The 16,665-nt window shown below is 48.9% G+C and overlaps 5 protein-coding genes across 6 annotated transcripts; 4 read left to right on the top strand and 1 right to left on the bottom strand.

The window, feature by feature from the left end:
* Nucleotides 1-665: 665 nt before the first annotated feature.
* Nucleotides 666-1,899, top strand: H257_06048 (hypothetical protein; the record flags this gene model as incomplete). The annotated part of the gene is made up of 2 exons (XM_009831119.1): nucleotides 666-1,340; nucleotides 1,395-1,899. The coding sequence occupies 2 exons, from the start codon at nucleotides 666-668 to the stop codon at nucleotides 1,803-1,805; spliced, it is 1,086 nt and encodes a 361-aa protein (XP_009829421.1). The 3' UTR covers nucleotides 1,806-1,899.
* A 50-nt stretch (nucleotides 1,900-1,949) lies between these two features.
* H257_06047 (hypothetical protein) lies at nucleotides 1,950-7,958 on the top strand. Its single transcript, XM_009831118.1, has 6 exons — nucleotides 1,950-3,451; nucleotides 4,227-4,556; nucleotides 4,616-4,987; nucleotides 5,796-6,062; nucleotides 6,165-6,394; nucleotides 6,697-7,958. The coding sequence occupies exons 1-6, from the start codon at nucleotides 1,992-1,994 to the stop codon at nucleotides 7,662-7,664; spliced, it is 3,627 nt and encodes a 1,208-aa protein (XP_009829420.1). The 5' UTR covers nucleotides 1,950-1,991; the 3' UTR covers nucleotides 7,665-7,958.
* Nucleotides 7,959-8,273: 315 nt separating this feature from the next.
* Nucleotides 8,274-9,326, bottom strand: H257_06046. 2 transcript variants are annotated; one of them, XM_009831116.1, is made up of 3 exons: nucleotides 9,000-9,326; nucleotides 8,689-8,949; nucleotides 8,274-8,620 (listed from the first exon to the last, which is right to left on the bottom strand). In XM_009831116.1, exons 1-3 carry the CDS (start codon nucleotides 9,298-9,300, stop codon nucleotides 8,388-8,390), a joined length of 795 nt encoding a protein of 264 aa, XP_009829418.1. In that variant the 5' UTR covers nucleotides 9,301-9,326; the 3' UTR covers nucleotides 8,274-8,387. The 2 variants fall into 2 exon arrangements, with proteins under 2 accessions (XP_009829418.1, XP_009829419.1); XM_009831117.1 differs by having other exon boundaries at nucleotides 8,689-8,925.
* A 153-nt stretch (nucleotides 9,327-9,479) lies between these two features.
* H257_06045 (hypothetical protein) lies at nucleotides 9,480-11,855 on the top strand. Its single transcript, XM_009831115.1, has 5 exons — nucleotides 9,480-10,312; nucleotides 10,430-10,577; nucleotides 10,648-10,942; nucleotides 11,005-11,306; nucleotides 11,353-11,855. Exons 1-5 carry the CDS (start codon nucleotides 9,490-9,492, stop codon nucleotides 11,711-11,713), a joined length of 1,929 nt encoding a protein of 642 aa, XP_009829417.1. The 5' UTR covers nucleotides 9,480-9,489; the 3' UTR covers nucleotides 11,714-11,855.
* A 1,091-nt stretch (nucleotides 11,856-12,946) lies between these two features.
* Nucleotides 12,947-13,840, top strand: H257_06044 (hypothetical protein). Its single transcript, XM_009831114.1, has one exon. It carries the CDS (start codon nucleotides 12,954-12,956, stop codon nucleotides 13,800-13,802), a length of 849 nt encoding a protein of 282 aa, XP_009829416.1. The 5' UTR covers nucleotides 12,947-12,953; the 3' UTR covers nucleotides 13,803-13,840.
* Nucleotides 13,841-16,665: the final 2,825 nt, after the last annotated feature.

The following is a 16,665-nucleotide window of genomic DNA, read 5'->3' as shown; positions in this document are numbered from 1 at the left end:
AGATACAACTGTAATAACGTTAGGAACGTATATGAGCATAACATTACGCGAATTTACACTGTTAATCGCGTTCAAAGCACATTGCCGCCAAAGAAAATATGGCGCCGCCGCCTTATTGTGAATTCGCTCTTACGTTAACCTTCAAAATTACTAGTATTTGCGTGGTTTGTCTAATCAATATTGAATCACGCCGGAGTTCTGATTGGTTGAATATACTTGTCCTTTCTTCAAGAGCCAATCAAATCCACTCAAAAATGGATTAGCCAATAGCGTCGATTCGTGATTCGATTCGGCGGCGAGATTGGATTCGACTGGGCCTGGAAGTATCGAATATACATACCGTATACTGTATATGTATTGCGACAGGTGATATTTCACAACCAGCCGACACTCGTTCTCATTAATCCATTGCGTCATACAAATTTGAAGTATATTCAACATGTTCACAAGTAAATATCAGTTATTACAAGAAAAGTATCAGTTATTACAGGAGTCGTAATAGATTAATCCGTCGCAGTATACACTAGTATACGGTACATATACACAGTGCACAGTACATAACGTCAATTTGAAGTGTCACAAATAAAATATTCATCCAATCAGTGTGTTGTATATTAAGCCAATCATGCATACGAACAGGTTTGCCCCACCGAGTGATTGGCATGATGGCCATTGCATGCCGTCCTGACAAGCACTTGGTCGTGGTGCATGTAGAAGCCACGCAAGTGGAGCGCTTTCGGTCCAAGCTAGTGACGGCTGGCAACACTACTCATGGCGGCGGCCTTGAGGTGGTCGTAATAGACAGCCCGCTTCTGTTCGTTCAATGCGACGGCCTTGACACGAAGGACAGCGTGGAGGACTTGTGCAGCCGCGGCCGCATCGCCGCCCATCGCGTCTACACCGTCACAAGCATGTGCCACGATCCAGCGTGGATACCCCAGAGTGCGTTGCTCACCTCCCACCAACGCAGCAGCGTGTTCCGCGTGGTGGCGTACCCGAGCCACCTCCAAAACAAGCTTGTCCAGTTGCTGCACGACTACGGATACGCGACCCACCCCAGGCAACACTCGCACGAACTGCATGTCGTGTCCTCGGCTCTAGCTGGCCCATCCTTTTATTACGGTGTGTCGGCGGCAGGAACCAAAAGCACTCGTGACCCCACGACAGCGATGGAGCGACCATCATCATGCATGGCCATATCACCAGAAGTCTCGCCGTCGTTACACTCACAAGTTCCTTGTCGGGCGTACTTTAAGCTCCAAGAAGCTTGCCGCGGTGGCTCGGTATCGCTGCTTCCTCCACGGGGCTATTTCCGTGCCCTAGACATCGGCGCATCGCCGGTACGATCAATGGAAGACTACTGTATGATCGATTTATGGACAATAATAATGTAGGGCGGCTGGACTGAGTTTCTGTCAAGTTCTGGCGCGTCCTGTGTGGTGGCGGTGGATCCAGGGATGCTAACGATTCCTGTGGATGGGGTGTCCATCATCCACCTGAACATGTTGGTGGAAGCAGCGCATCCCATTTTAGCCACCATGGACAAGTTCCATGTTTGCGTCTGCGACATCAACGTGCGGCCCCGTTCGATGGCCAAGTTGATTCGCTCCGTCATGGCCTTCCTCCATCCACATGCCAAAGTCATCCTCACATTGAAACTCGGCCGACGTCCGACAGAGGCGGCCGTGCAACTCGCGGTACAGGATGTCCAAACAGAGCTTGGGCAGGCATTCGGAGCATATGACGTCAGGTGGCTGCATGCCAATACCATCAACGAGCGCACCCTTGTGGCCGAGCTCTTGTAAGGTTCCGCCGGCACATAGCTCGTCTAAAGGTCGCGTCAGGGGATGCGGGATTCAAATTCCGAATTTAAAATGTTCAATTAAAATATGATGGATACACTTGAATGTTATAAACAAATTTGGAAATAAGTTATAAAATTTGGGACCATCGACTTCTAAAACACCAGCCATCAACGCCTCCACCGCAAGATGCAAGATTCGTTGCGCGAGACGCTGCGGCAGCAGAATCACCCCGATGCATGCGCAGAGCTGCAAAAGGCCATTTCCACGGGAAAAGTCAAGCTCAAGAGCGACCTGAAGAAGTCGAGCGCGTTGGTGAAGAAACTCAAGGTTCTTGGGGATGCGAATCTGTCAGCGTGCTTGAAGGATGTTGGCGAGCTCAACTTGACGCGGTACCTGAGCGAGTGCGTGGTCTCTCTCGTGGAAGCTGCCGGCGCCCTCAAGCCTAGCGAAGTGTCGTCGCACATCCACCTCATCAGCTCGTTGCACCAGCGCTACGGCGTGGCGGACATCACGGACCCGCTTGTCCAGGCATACTGCGCGGCGGCGTTCGCGCCGCCCGCCGCTCCTCCCGTCGACGCCTCCTCCAAGCAGCGTCAAATCAAGCGTCGCTTGGTGACATTGCGTATCCTCACCGAGCTCTTCTTTGTGGGTGTGCTGGCCGACGTGTCGGTCATCCACAGCATCATCCATGCCGTGGTCACCCGCGAAGACTTGAATGCAAAGCCGTCCAAGAAACAAGCGTCGTCGTCTACTCAAGGTAGTAGTAGCAGCAAGCAGCCTCCGCTGGACATTCCGTTGCTCGTCAGTTTCGCCAAGTACGCCGGTGCCGACTTCTTTGGCGGCGTCTCGGACGCTGCTGGCGGCTCCACCATCGCAGTGATACCAATCTCGGTTCAAACGCAGTTCCGCGCGCTGTTCGACCAAGCATTCGACATGATCGCCGCCATGTACATCAGCCAGCACCAGACCGTACGCAAAATGGAGAAGCGCAACATGAAAGAAGAAGTCAACCGCGGCGAGCTGTGCGACGAGCACGTGGCCGACTTGGCGGCCGCGACCGTGCTCTGCGAAAAGCTCACGGGAAGCATCACGACGCTATCGGAGGCGCTGCAACGCCCCATGCCAATCCTTCCCGTAGATAACTCGGACGATGCGCATTTGGCGCAGCTGCTTCTGTGGGACGGCGGCGAGGGGCGGGCAGAGCTGCACGCCGACGGACCGTTTGACGACGAGGACACGCGGTCATTCTACGAGGACCTGCCCGACTTGCTGGAGCTCGTGCCGGCGGTGGTGCTGGGGCTCACAGAGGCCGAAGTGGCCGACTTGAAGCTCAAGAAAGCATCGTCATCGTCGTTGGCTGAAGCGGAAGCCGCCGCGGCGGACGTCCAGGAGGACGAAGGAGTGATGGTCGACGATCTGCCGCCGACGTCGGGTGTGGACGATGCAGACGCGGCGGATTCTGAAGCCCCCGGCCCCAAAACCTCGGACGAAGACCCCAAGCTGCCCAATGAAACAAAAGCAGCCGCATCATATCATCACCAGATGGACGCTTTCTTTGCATCGTTGGAGGACATGATCAGTCGGGATCGATGCGATAAGGCCGCCGTGGACTTTTGCTATCGAAACACCAAGGCCACTCGCACAAGGTGTGTATACTATGGTGGATTCAATATTGTTTGGCTTACCTGGAATGTATTGATATGTTCCAGGTAAGCTATATATATATATATATAAATGTAATTCTATACTAGGGATTTCAAGGTTGTTCTCCAAATATATGTATACATAATGTATATATATTATTATTCTATTTGAAGCTATATATATATATAAATGTAATTATATACTGGGGACTTGAAGGTTGTTCTCCAAATATACGTATACGTGATATATATATATATTATTATTCTATTTGAAGCTATATATATATATGTAATTCTATACTTAGGATTTGAAGGTTGTTCCCCAAATATACGTATACATGATAGTTTGGATACGATTGTTGCAAGATATATATATATATTGGGTGCAATGCGCATAGTTTGTGATATTTGGCCCAACTGTTTTGGAATGATATTGTGAATTTCACCCAAATTTGGACTTGAGAGTCATTTCGCCAAATAGCTTTCGATTTGATCCTATTTAATCTTGTACACACTATACCATACAAATATTAGTATATATCGGTTTTGCCCAGTGCAGAGGGGTCAAACGTTTGGATTGGCAGAAATTCGACTTGACATGATTTGATTGGCTCAGGCGGTTCTTTAATCGATTCTCCTACGAACACGAATCAAGTGGCCAATCATATTCATTCTCGCTGCCACCATTCCACATCGATTTCTTGCGTGATTTTGATTGTTTGACAAGCAAAGTCATATAAACAATACATGTGACCGTGTATTGTACTTCTTGGATTAGATTGGTCAACACGCTGTACAGTGTGCCGCGCACACATTTGGAGCTACTGCCGTACTACAGTCGTCTACTAGCCACGCTGGACAGCGTGCTCAAGGACGACGTGGGCGGGGCGCTCGTGGAGCTGCTCGTACAAGAGTTTAATTACTTTCAGAAGAAGAAAAACCAGTACCGCCTCGAATCCAAGGTCAAGAACATTCGGTTCGTGGGCGAACTCACCAAGTTCAAAGTGGCGCCGCCGATGGTCGGGTTTCGGTGTCTGCGACGGTGTTTTGCCGACTTTCAAGGCCACAACGTGGTGATTGCGACCACGTTTCTCGAAACGTGCGGGCGGTACGCTACCCCCCCCTACATACAGTACCCCCCCCCAATCTCTCATATCGATGGGGTAGATTTTTGTACTGTTCCAAGTACACCCATGTCCGCACGGCGCAGTGTCTGGAGATCATGATGCGCCTGAAAGCAGCCAAACATCTCGATCCCCTCGCGGATACGCTCGTGCAGAATGCTTACTACATGTGCAAGCCGCCCGAAGTGGTCACCCGCGTGAAAGAGCCGAAAGATCCGGTGTACCTGTTCATGCTCCATCTGCTCTACACAGAGCTGGCCCCGGACAGCGTCGGCAAGGTCGTGCGCCTCTGTCGCAAGTTCGACTGGGACGACCCCCAGACCACCCACTGGTTTATCAAAGCCGTGCTCAAAGTCACCACCGCCCAAGTGCTGCACATGGCACTTGTGTGTGACATCGTTGTCGGGCTCTCGAGGTACTACTAGTACTAGTACTGACCACTTGAAACCTCTGGTTATGGGATGCATAGACAACTACTATACAACAAGTGTGGGCACATATATATATATATTTATGTACACTGTAGTTGAGGACAGTGTCGTCTACTTGTTTGAACACCATCCCTTGTTGATATCACATGTAGAGTGCAGTATTAGTCAAGTGTGAAATATTTGCTGGGGATTCGAGTGTCTTGACAGTGTTCTAAATTCAACTATGTATCTTGGTGCCAAGAAGAAATATTGTATATATATATATATATATATATATATTAATCAATATTGGTTTTGTAAGAAAGCAACCTAATTATTATAATATTTATTAGGTTGCTTTGTGTATATCTCGTGGAGACCGTGGTGTGCTAGAATATATATGAATGGATATATAGTATTATCCTTCCTTTTGGTAGCAGGACCAGTGTCGTTGTTGGTCCATCAAGTGCTTATTTATATTTACCATTCAATATGTATTACCTTCAACACTTGATACTATGTTTTTTCCTAATATATGAGGATTCAGTGTCCCGTTGTACACGTTCTCCGTTACTTGTGTGGATAATATTTTCTATTTACCCAAAATGTGGACATTTATGCTGAATCGCCAAATCTATCGATTGATTGATTGTCGTTTGTAAACAGGGTGTGATGTGGTATATCACTCGAATTCAAGTCGATGGTTTCCTGCGCTCTGATTGGCTCAATCCTTGTGTCCATGTATATATTCGTTCATGTGGCTCCAGTTTAGACTATATAAACAATAGTAATGACTGTGTCTCTTGGTGGTAGGTACCACGAAGAATTGGGTGTGTACATCTTGGACACGGTGCTCGAGTCAATTCATTATCACTTGACACTCAACAACTACAAGTATCACCAGCGCCATCTCGGTCTGGTTAAGCTGCTTGGGGAGCTGTACAACCATCAGCTGGTCACGTCCGTGGTGGTGTTCGACATGTTATATTGGATGCTGCACCACTCCCATGACATGACCACGCTCGATACCCCTCTCCCAGACGACTTACTTCGACGTATTGCGGTCGTGCCAGACATGAAGTACGTCATCGTACCCCCCAAAACTTATATACACCTTGGATATGATGACGCTCGTGGCTATATATATTTATATTTTTTTTTTTTATTGATAACGTGCGATAGGTTTGACCCACGGGTGCCGTCGGACGTAGACAACGACCGCAATGTGTTTCGGGTGCGATTGGTGTGTTCATTGCTGGAAACGTGCGGGTCAAACTTTGATCGAGGCATCACCAAGAAAAAATTGGAGCGATTTTTGGTATTTTTTCAACGATATTTGCTGGCCAAGGCCGAAATTCCACTCGAAACCGAGTTTGTCGTGCTCGATACGTTGGAATTGCTGGGCGCCAAGGGTAAAAATATATATATATACAATCCACATGAATTCTGACGACAGCCTGTATTTTTTGAATATTTTCTATATGAATTCTGACGACAGCCTGTATTTTTTTAATATTTTTTAAAAAATATTGACAAGGGTTAGTATGGTTTTGCGCGTATTGTCGAATTAAACCACGTGTTCCACCCCTTGTGTATATAGACTTCCGTCAATTCCGTTGCGTGCTATATATATATATATATATGTTGACGCATGTATTCATGATCAAAACATCAATTGTACTATATATATAATATATATATATTTGTGCATTAGAAAAAGTAGTGCGGTACGACTCGTGGGAACAAGTGGACGCGGTCGCGCATGCGATATGGGGCGTCGAGTTGCTCCAAGCAGAAAAGCGATTGCTCAAGAACAAATCGAGCCACGTTTTAGCGATACCCGAAGAGTCGGACGACCACGACAACGACAATGACGATCGTTCGTCCAGCGGCGACGACGACGACGATGACGACGACGACGACGAAGAGGCGCATGATGTGTTGCACGACGTTGCCACGTCCAGCAGCGACGACGACGACGACGACGACAGTGGCGAAGACAGCGAAGACGAGCAGATCATCGTCAAGCACGAGTCGAAAGTCGAAGAAGACTTGGAGTTTGACAAGGCGTTCAAGCTCATGATGCAGAGCAGCGCCGACTCGCGCAAGCACATTCCGCGTGTGAACGTGGACAAGATGGCCATTCCCACAGTGGTCAAGACGACCCATCATGTCGACGTGGACACCGATGCCAAAGCCGACTCGGCGGTGGTGTTTCGGCTGCTCAAACGAGGCAACAAGGGCAAGTTGGAAGCACGCGAAATCCTCGTACCTCAAGCGACGTCGTTGGCCCAGCACAGCCAGCGCCAGGAGGATGCAGGCAAGAAGGAGCAGTCCGAGCTCAAGCGGCTCGTGCTGCTGGGCGTCGAGCGCGACGAAATGAACTACTTTGACGACACTAACGACGACATCACGGGCATGCCGCCGCCGCCGCCAAACCACACGACTCGGCACTATGTCAAACCCCCCCGTCGCGACCAAAACAGTAGCAGCTCGTACATTGTGGCCAACCCCACGGGGCGGGGCGCGTCGTGGGGGTCGTTGGAGTCGTTTTTAGATACGAAGCGGACGTCCATCGTGGGCGTGGGCCCCCCGCCGCCCCCCCTTCCCCAGCAGCCGGCGCCGGCTACGCGCGGCGGACGCGGGGGGCCTGGCGGCCGCGGGTACCGCAGTGGACGATAAGCATGTCGGGGATATGAAAGATGACGAAGGAGACATCGACATTCGCCACGGCAGCGCTGACTGGCTGGTCCCATACAGTCGTTTCGATGGGCCTGCTACGAGAAACCGACACACGCACCTGCGATACGGTTGGTGGAATCTGCGGGGCCCGAGTGGGAATGTATGTGTGTGTGTGTGCCGCCAAGCGCGTCGCTTTTTGTGAGAGTGATGTTCTTGGTTTGTAGAGCAGAGCGGAAGAGGAGCTTGGTATAACCTAATCCAGAAGCCAACGTGCTACCAGATTGATGCAGCAGCTTAGCTACCTTGCTATGTCTTGTGTTTTGCTATTTTGTATTGTCAAGTCGATATATTTGAAATTCGAGTGCTCTCAATTGAATGAGCAGAATAACCAAATATATCCGCAGGTAATCCATATACGACCAATCAAAACCCACAACACGAAAATCAAGTAGCCAATCAAATCCATTTTTGGACCAATTCACACAAAATCGAATTAGTGTGGGATTAATTTAGTGTGGTAACGTTACTGGACGATCTTTACATACAAAAGTCAGGACAACGAATCGATCGATGGAGTTGGCAAAGAATCAGCACAACAGTCAACCACATTTTGGGTCAAAGGACAATAAGACTAAGTTATGTCGTACGCAAGTACTAACGTTATAGTACTACTACGTAGTAGTAGTTACCAGTAACGTTATAACAAGGTGTTTGGAACTGTCTTTACATGAGCAGACACACTTCGCTGGTGGTTTTGGCCGTCTTGGCGGCGGCATTCTTGACATGGCCTTTGAGTTTCAGGTAATGGACAGGTCGTTCGCTCCACAGCAGCTGCTTGTCTCGCTCAAGGCGCAAGATCTCTTCTTTGAGTTTGAGCTTTTCGTCGTCGGCGAGGCGCGCGGCTTGTTCGAGGTTGTTGTTGATGTCGGTGATGTACTTGATTTCCGCCGCGTGTTCTAATGCAGAGATGAATGAGCACGAAGAAGAATCATGTGAAAGCAGATTGCTAAGTGTTCAGTAGTACCTCGAAGGCGCTGCAAGATCCACAGCACCAGCCGAGAATTGTCGCGCAGGGATTCTGGAATTTGCACCAAGTCGTTGTTGCCTTCGCAGGCGAGGGTCGTCAGGTTCGGGCACTCGCTGAGCGTTTCGGGCAACGTCGTGAGCTGGTTGAACCGGACGTCGATGGTGTGGATCTCGTGCAGCTTGTGCATCTCCCGAGGCAGAGTCTTGAGGTTGTTGTAGCTCAACAGGAGCTTTTCTATCCTCACACACCTTTGGATACCTGTCCAAGGGTTTGGTTCGAGCCGTCATACTTACGACTGAGCCACGTACCTTTTGGAACGGCTTTGATGAAGTTGTGCTGTGCGTTGAGCTCGAGCAGTTGAGCGCATTGTCCGATCTCGTCTGGGATGGACGTGAGTTTGTTGTGGGCTACGTTTAGCACACGCAACAGCGCGAGGTTGCCGAGGGCGGCCGGCAGTTCGACCAACTGGTTGGCTTCCACGATCAGAGTCAAGAGCCGATCCCCTTGCGACCAAATGACCTCGTCCAGTCGGACCCACGCACCTTGACTGAGGTTGATCAAGCCATTCTCGTCGGCATGGAGTGAGGGCTCGTCGTCCAGGTCTTCCATCGGCTTTTTCGAAACGACGTCGTTCGTGACGATGCCAAAGCATCACTTTTTACCGGATACAGTATCCGTACCAGGCTGACTTATTTGCAGGCATCGATTTTATTACTTGATTTCAATATGTAACGACACAATTATTAATAAAATAGTACGACTTCCTCCGCATCCATTGTGGTTTTCAACGTCAACTCCATGTGGCGCATCAAGACTCTGCGCCAGTCGGCGGCCGCCGCCTGCCACACCCTGCGACATGGAAAGTCGACGAAGATCATGCGTCCATCCATGTCTTCGTGTCGTCACCTGCACAGCCAAAAGGCCGCGGTCGTTTCGTGTATGGAGAAGCAGGAGTGGCCCCACCACGCCAGCCAGAGCATGACGACGCTGGCTGCGTTCGGCCTTGGAGCGTTGACTCTGACAACAGTGACCTACATGCAAGCAGCGCCTGGTGCATCAGACATTCCATTGAAGGAAGAGAATGCCGAACCTGGGAAGGTCGTGCCTGGCGCGTTCAAGCCAGACCTTCCCACGTACACCCTCGCCGATGTGGCGTCGCACGTGAGCACCAAAGGCGGCGGGGTGTGGGTCGTGTACAAGAGCGGCGTGTACGACGTGTCCAAGTTCATTGGCAAGCATCCCGGTGGCTCCAAGATCCTTCTCGCCGCGGGCAAGTCCATCGAGCCGTTTTGGCAGATCTATGCCGCGCACAACCACGCGGACGTGCATGTCATCCTCGAGGGTCTGCGCGTAGGCAACTTGGACCCGGCCGACGTCCAGGCACTCGAGGAAGAGCGGCTCAAGAAGTACGGCGACGGGCCGTACGCCAACGACCCTGAGCGCAACCCACTGTTCAAAGTCAACGCCAGCCAACCATTCAATGCCGAACCCCCCGCGGAGCTCCTGACCGAGTCCTTCATCACCCCCAACGACCTCTTCTTCGTGCGCAACCATCTGCCCGTGCCCGACATCGACGCATCCACATTCAAGCTCGAGATTGCTGGGCTGGGCGTTCGATCCGGTACGTCCGACGACATTGACGTCAACCATGCGTTTTGGTCGTCACAGTGCAGTTATTTTGTGTGTACTGTGCATATACTTTGAAGTAGTAGGACTGAACCTCATGCAATGACGACAGGCAACCCCGACCAGCCCAACACGGTGGCGTTTACATTGGACGAGCTCAAGAAAACGTTCAACGAGCACACGATTGTGACCACGCTTCAATGCGCCGGCAACCGCCGCGCCGAGATGTCTGCCGTCAAGCCGGTCAAAGGGCTCAGCTGGTACATTCTGAACGTGACTTTCTTCATATTGATCAAATGTCCAAAGTAATAACGAGGGGGGATTGATCAGGGACACAACGGCTGTTTCGACGGCCACGTGGACGGGCGTGCTGCTGTCAGAAGTTCTGGCGTACATTGGCGTGTCGGAGGAGCAGCACTGCCGCGCCTTCCCATCTGCCTGCCCCACTTGCGCCAACCTCCCCCTAACCAACGATTATCCTTCGGAATGCTCGTCGACTATTGAACACTGTCATCTTGAAGGCCTGGACAAGGACGTTACGGGGCAGAGCTACGGCGCGTCCATTCCCATCTCAACCGCGTTGGATCCGCGCAAAGATGTGTTGCTGGCGTACAGCATGAATGGGGTGCGTGTCGTTTTGTGTTGTTTCCAACTATGACGTTAGGGACCGTTTTGTTTGGACTGTAGGAACCGATTCCGCGAGACCATGGCTTCCCCCTACGAGCGATTGTACCTGGAACTGTCGGCGCCCGCAACGTCAAGTTCCTCGGACGTATTGTGCTCTCTCATGAAGAGTACCCGGGCTTCTGGCAGCAGAAGGACTACCGCGGGTTCTCGCCCATGATCGACTACGCAACCCCCGACTTTTCCAAGTATGCAGGCCCGAGCATCCAGGAACTCCCGGTACAGTCGGCCATCACAGAGCCCAAGCCAAATGCAACGTGGCCGCCCGAGGGCTCGGAAGAAGCCGACGTCATGACGATCAAGGGGTATGTACCGTCATATCCTTGGATCAGACGATGATGGGATATGTAGATATGCATGGAGCGGCGGGGGGCGCAACATCATCCGCGTGGACGTGTCGTTGGATGGCGGCGCCACGTGGCAAGAAGCGGCGCTGGATCCATTGGGCGTGCGACAAAAGTATAACCGCGCATGGGCATGGACGCCGTGGTCGCTGGACGTGGACATCGCCGACCATATGACCGACGTCAAGTTGGTGTGCAAAGCAGTCGACTCGTCGTACAACGTCCAGCCAGACTCGATCGCTCCCATTTGGAACATGCGCGGCGTGCTCAACAACGCGTGGCATCGCGTGGACGTGGCGATTCAAAAGCCACCGCCTTCATCAGGTGACGACGACGAGGATGACGAAGATGTCGAAGGGGACAAGTAGGAATTCGATCGCGACGACACGTACAAAGAAGTACAGTGGACGACTTGTAATGACAACACGGGTGCACATAGCATGTCCAGTGCATCCTATATAACAACATGACATCGTGGACGTACCGCATTGGTTGATGAACCACGCTTGGATTCGAAGTACTTGAGCGGTGGGAGTTGAAAATCACGTCACCATGGAAACGACAGACGACGCGATCGCCGCCGATCTGTTGCAATCCTCACGGGGTGCTTGGGCGGATTGCATGATGGAACCAGGGACAGCCTAAATGTCTCCAATCCACAGATTCAGATGTAACGTACATGGTCACTTGAAAGGGACCTTGTCGTAGAATGCATGCGTCTCTCAGGACAGGGATTATGAAGCTATTTTATCGGCTTGTGAACTACTGTTAACATTAAAGCGTTCATTTACTTCGATTTCTACTCACGTCAAGGCAAAATACCAGTAAACTTATCTAAGGAGGGACGGACAGTTTACTCCAATAAGCTTACAGTGTGGTCTCGGAGTATGCTAGTTTTGCTTATGTTTTGGTGATTTCATTTTTATAGTGATTCGATTGGTTATTCCAAAAATCAAGCTATTCCCTTGGCCAATTTGAGTGCTCCAACTTGAACTATCCCGTGCACCATAACCTACGTTACTCGATAAAATAATTTACTACCGAGTACTTCGTATGTATACTAATGAATGTTGGTGTACCACACTCCTTCCCCGGTTTACAAGCATTACTGTACACGTAGTGGTCACTTGGTCGTACAAGGACGAAGTGACGGGGGAGAGAAGAGCCAGGCTCTTGATTTTGGTCGACGATTTCACTTGTTCACAGTGGAATTCGAATTACCTTATCTAATACATCTGATCTGTGGATGAGGGGGACTTTTGAAGCCCTCCTTGACGAGCAGCGTTGACAACTTGTACTCCCATACGTTTGCGACATTCTAACTCGATGACAGGACCAGTTCTGCAGTATGATTGGCTGGTGTGGTTAATCCCAGGTTTTCAAGAGTAAAAAGACGGAGATTGCCAATTTATAACCACATATTTCGAAATATTTGCCAAATTTTGGTCGGGTCGAAATCATCTTGGTGAGAAAAATACTTTGTCCCATAAAATGGGCCTTGCCAAAATATAATATAGAGACATGTAAATTCACATACGTTGTGCAAGTAAAAGGAGAAAATAAAATTCCACTGGAGTTTCAACTGTTCAGTGTGTAATCTCGTCGAGCATGCAGGAGCCCCACCCAACGTCCTCCTCTCGCATGCCGCCGCCCGCGGCCGTGGACGAAAAGTTATATATCATTCATACCCCAGAAGAGATCAACAGGCAGATGTACCTACTGACCAGCGACCGCTTGAGGATCTCCCCAAGCATGTCCACGCGGTCCGATCTCTCGTCGTCGTCCTATGGATACGAGGAACGCTACACAACGCCACAGATCAAGGCCAAGAGCACGACGCATGCCATGCGAAGTGTCGAAGACGGAACACAGAGTATGTATGAACGAAGTGTGCTGCGGACATCGTTCTCCGCGGCAATACCGATGCTGGAAGAGCCCACGCGACCGACGCAGTCGTACGACATGAATCGATCGCAGAACGGGGTGGTCACCACGGGGGTGCTGTATCGCCGCCGGCGCGGCAACCTGGGATGGCTGGAGCGATGGACGTTGAGTCATTTTGTCTTGTGCACCCGATATCTCAAGTACTACAACCACACCGGTGAGAAGCTGCTGGGGGTGCTAAACCTCGCCGGATGCAGCGAAACAAGTGTCGAAATCATGCCAAAAGACTCGGTACCGAATGGAAAGCAAGCCACGATATGGCGTTTTGCGCTGCGCACGCCCCAGCGTCGCATTATCCTGTCGGCGGCCACGGAGTACGAAATGAACTGCTGGCTGCGGCACCTTGGAGCAGCCATCACCGGCAAAGCCGTCACATCAGGCGGCCGCGCCGATAGCGTGGTACAGATGTGCGACTTTATCTATGACGACCACATTGTGGACCCCGCGGAACTGGTCCGACCAAACGGTTTGAGTCTGCATCACTTCAGTCTCCATGCGTCCCGAGCTTGTTAGCCACCGTTAATGTAATATTTTTTAACTGTACAAGTGCCTCGGCATTATCCCACCTCGTTCAATGTGACATGGGACGTTCGTTCCCTACCACAGCCAAACCCCCGATACTGTAGTGCAGGCACAACCAATCCATACTGTGTACTACTCTAGTAACTTACCTCCGCCTTGAAATGATTGATAGTTGAGCTTTGAACGATTGTATCTCAGTTAAAATAGGTTATTGCCTTGACAATACTGTAGGTATACTTCCATGCAGAGAATTGCACTAGAAATTATCCGATTTTAATGCTGGGAGAGTCCTAATTAGAAAGTCTTCGAAGTTATAATCAGGAATGCTGCTCAATTTTCACTGTGCTTCCGTATAACTTTTATACACCTATATCTGATTTGTCCTGACGTTATCTCATTATAGAGGTTTAGGCGGAGATATGAGGTACAGCAAATGCGATAACACCTGTATAATATAATACTAATCAATATGGAGGTGCTACTAGTAGTACTATTACAGTAGTTCGTAGTAGTACTAGTACATACCACTGTACAAGTGTACACTACATTTGTATACCATAGTCCTTTCAGGCTGGCAAATCACATGGCTTAAGATGGCCGTTTTTCCCAGATGCTACCAAAGTTCAAAACATTACTACTCCGGAGTATTAACAGTAACGTTATGCCATAATTTTCTGGAGATTTGGGTGTTTTTTGGGACTGTTCGGGGGAAAATCCATGACGAAACAACCAGAACCGAACGCAATTTGATTGGTGGATCGAGAAGGTAGGAACCGATACGCAACCGGAATCCGGATGCGTCTGGACAAAATCGTTTTGTGGGCACCGTCATGCAACCAAGACGCAACCGGATTCCGGATGACAGTGGATGCGGCGCCTAGGGGTACTCAAATATGAAGTATTATAGCGGGGCTGGTCTGTGAAAAACCGTCCGAGCTTTAAGGCAGGGATGTTATCCGAACTATATTCGAGGGTTTTGAAAATAAATCAAAAACATTTCTTAATTTCTATATAAAACATGCAAAAGCCGGAACGGACACTCAAAAATCCCTGCTTCAACTCAGGCGTCCCTGCTTTTGAGGTTGTGTTATCCGGAAAAATTCACGTTTTAGCCAATCAGGTGTCGTATTTGCGTCCATGCTTGAAAAAGAGTAAATGTTCGCAGACCAGCCCCTAATACTGTAACGTTAAGACGGGAATGTTCGCAATAGTAGTAGTATCTTTTCAACCAGCAGGTTGATAGATTACTTATGTTTTCTGGAGGATGAAAAAGATAACTTACAGTTAATATCTTTTTTGTTAGCTTTCCCCTTGGCGAAAATAAATAATTTCTTGCACGCTTGAGTTATTCGAATAACTTACATATATCAACGATCTTGAAGTTCGTGCTATTGAATCGGGTCATTCACGCAATTAACGTATTGTAAGTGCATTTCGCAAAGATAGCATTATATTAAAGACAAACGATGATCTCGCTCAAAAATGACAATCACTCATGAAGCTCGCTGATTGGCTCACAATTTGGTCGCTACAAATTCGAGGTCGAAGTGACACACAATAGGAGACTGGATGCAACGCCAGAGGCGGCATTTGGGTGGAGCAATAAAGCTTGGTCAAACAAGTTTCGTTGTTTGTCAATCTATGGTTACATCTGAATACATTATGCCTGTTCCAAGTACATTTCAAAATGGGCATTATCCAATCAAAACGCTCCCCAACTCATTCCAAAATCCATTTTTTTAAATGGGGTACATGACCCCATTTCATCCCATTTTGGGCAACCAACTATTTCCCCAATGACTGGCTAATAATGGATGCCTCACTATCCAATCATTGATCCCAATCTCATTCCAACTTTTCAATGTGACATGATGGACTCGACCACTGCCGTGTGTGTTGCTGTCATTGCTGCCTTGGCGCCGCGCATCAACACTGTTGTCGTACGCAGTACCATGTGGTGTTGGCATTGAACGCAAGAGTTGGAACTCAGCCTCTAGCTCGGCTCGGGTAGTTTTTGAACATAAAGACGTGCTTTTCGAGCTTTTCCGTTTTTGATATTCTTTCAAATGTGGTTCGATTCATCAAATTTGGATCAAAATTGAACATGTAGGCTCAATGAGAAGTCAAATGTCGGCTCTAATATCGAACAGAGGAAGTATAACGGCACAATAAATAATCTATTCCATATTACAGGATAATACTGTACTACGTAGTACACATTAGTTGGCATGTTGCGAAACAATTACCAACAGTCCTAAATAGCGTCCCTACAAATATCCGGTTAATTATCCGGATGTTTCGCAGCATGCCAACTAATGTGTACTACGTCGTACAGTATTATCCTGTAATATGGAATAGATTATTTATTGTGCCGTTATACTTCCTCTGTTCGATATTAGAGCCGACATTTGACTTCTCAGTGAGCCTACATGTTCAATTTTGATCCAAATTTGATGAATCGAACCACATTTGAAAGAGTATCAAAAACGGAAAAGCTCGAAAAGCACGTCTTTATGTTCAAAAACTGCTTCGTTTTTTCGCACTTTTATAAAATTAAAAATATCAGATCTTTGAGTTTTATATTTTTCAGGGATTTGAGAAGTGGTACGTCGAAGTGCAATCGAAGTCACCCAGATTGTACGGATAACGTCCGGATAGTTTACAACACTTGGCAAATGTTGCTAGTAATTTGGAAATACTACGTAGTAGTGAAAAGGTGATATGTCGGCGCGCGGTATATGCGAACAGAGGAAGTAGTTATCTATTTTATGATCTTGGGAAAAGATAACTTAACGTTATCTATTTTGGTGATGGCGCAAAATAAACTATTTTTCGTTCAAATAAAAAAATATTT

Source organism: Aphanomyces astaci (assembly GCF_000520075.1).
Source record: "Aphanomyces astaci strain APO3 unplaced genomic scaffold supercont1.11, whole genome shotgun sequence".
In the NCBI taxonomy this organism is placed as follows: Eukaryota; Oomycota; class Saprolegniomycetes; order Saprolegniales; family Verrucalvaceae; genus Aphanomyces; species Aphanomyces astaci.
The sequence above is the reverse complement of the archived record's forward strand: the minus strand, read 5'-3'. Positions and strand labels throughout refer to the sequence as shown.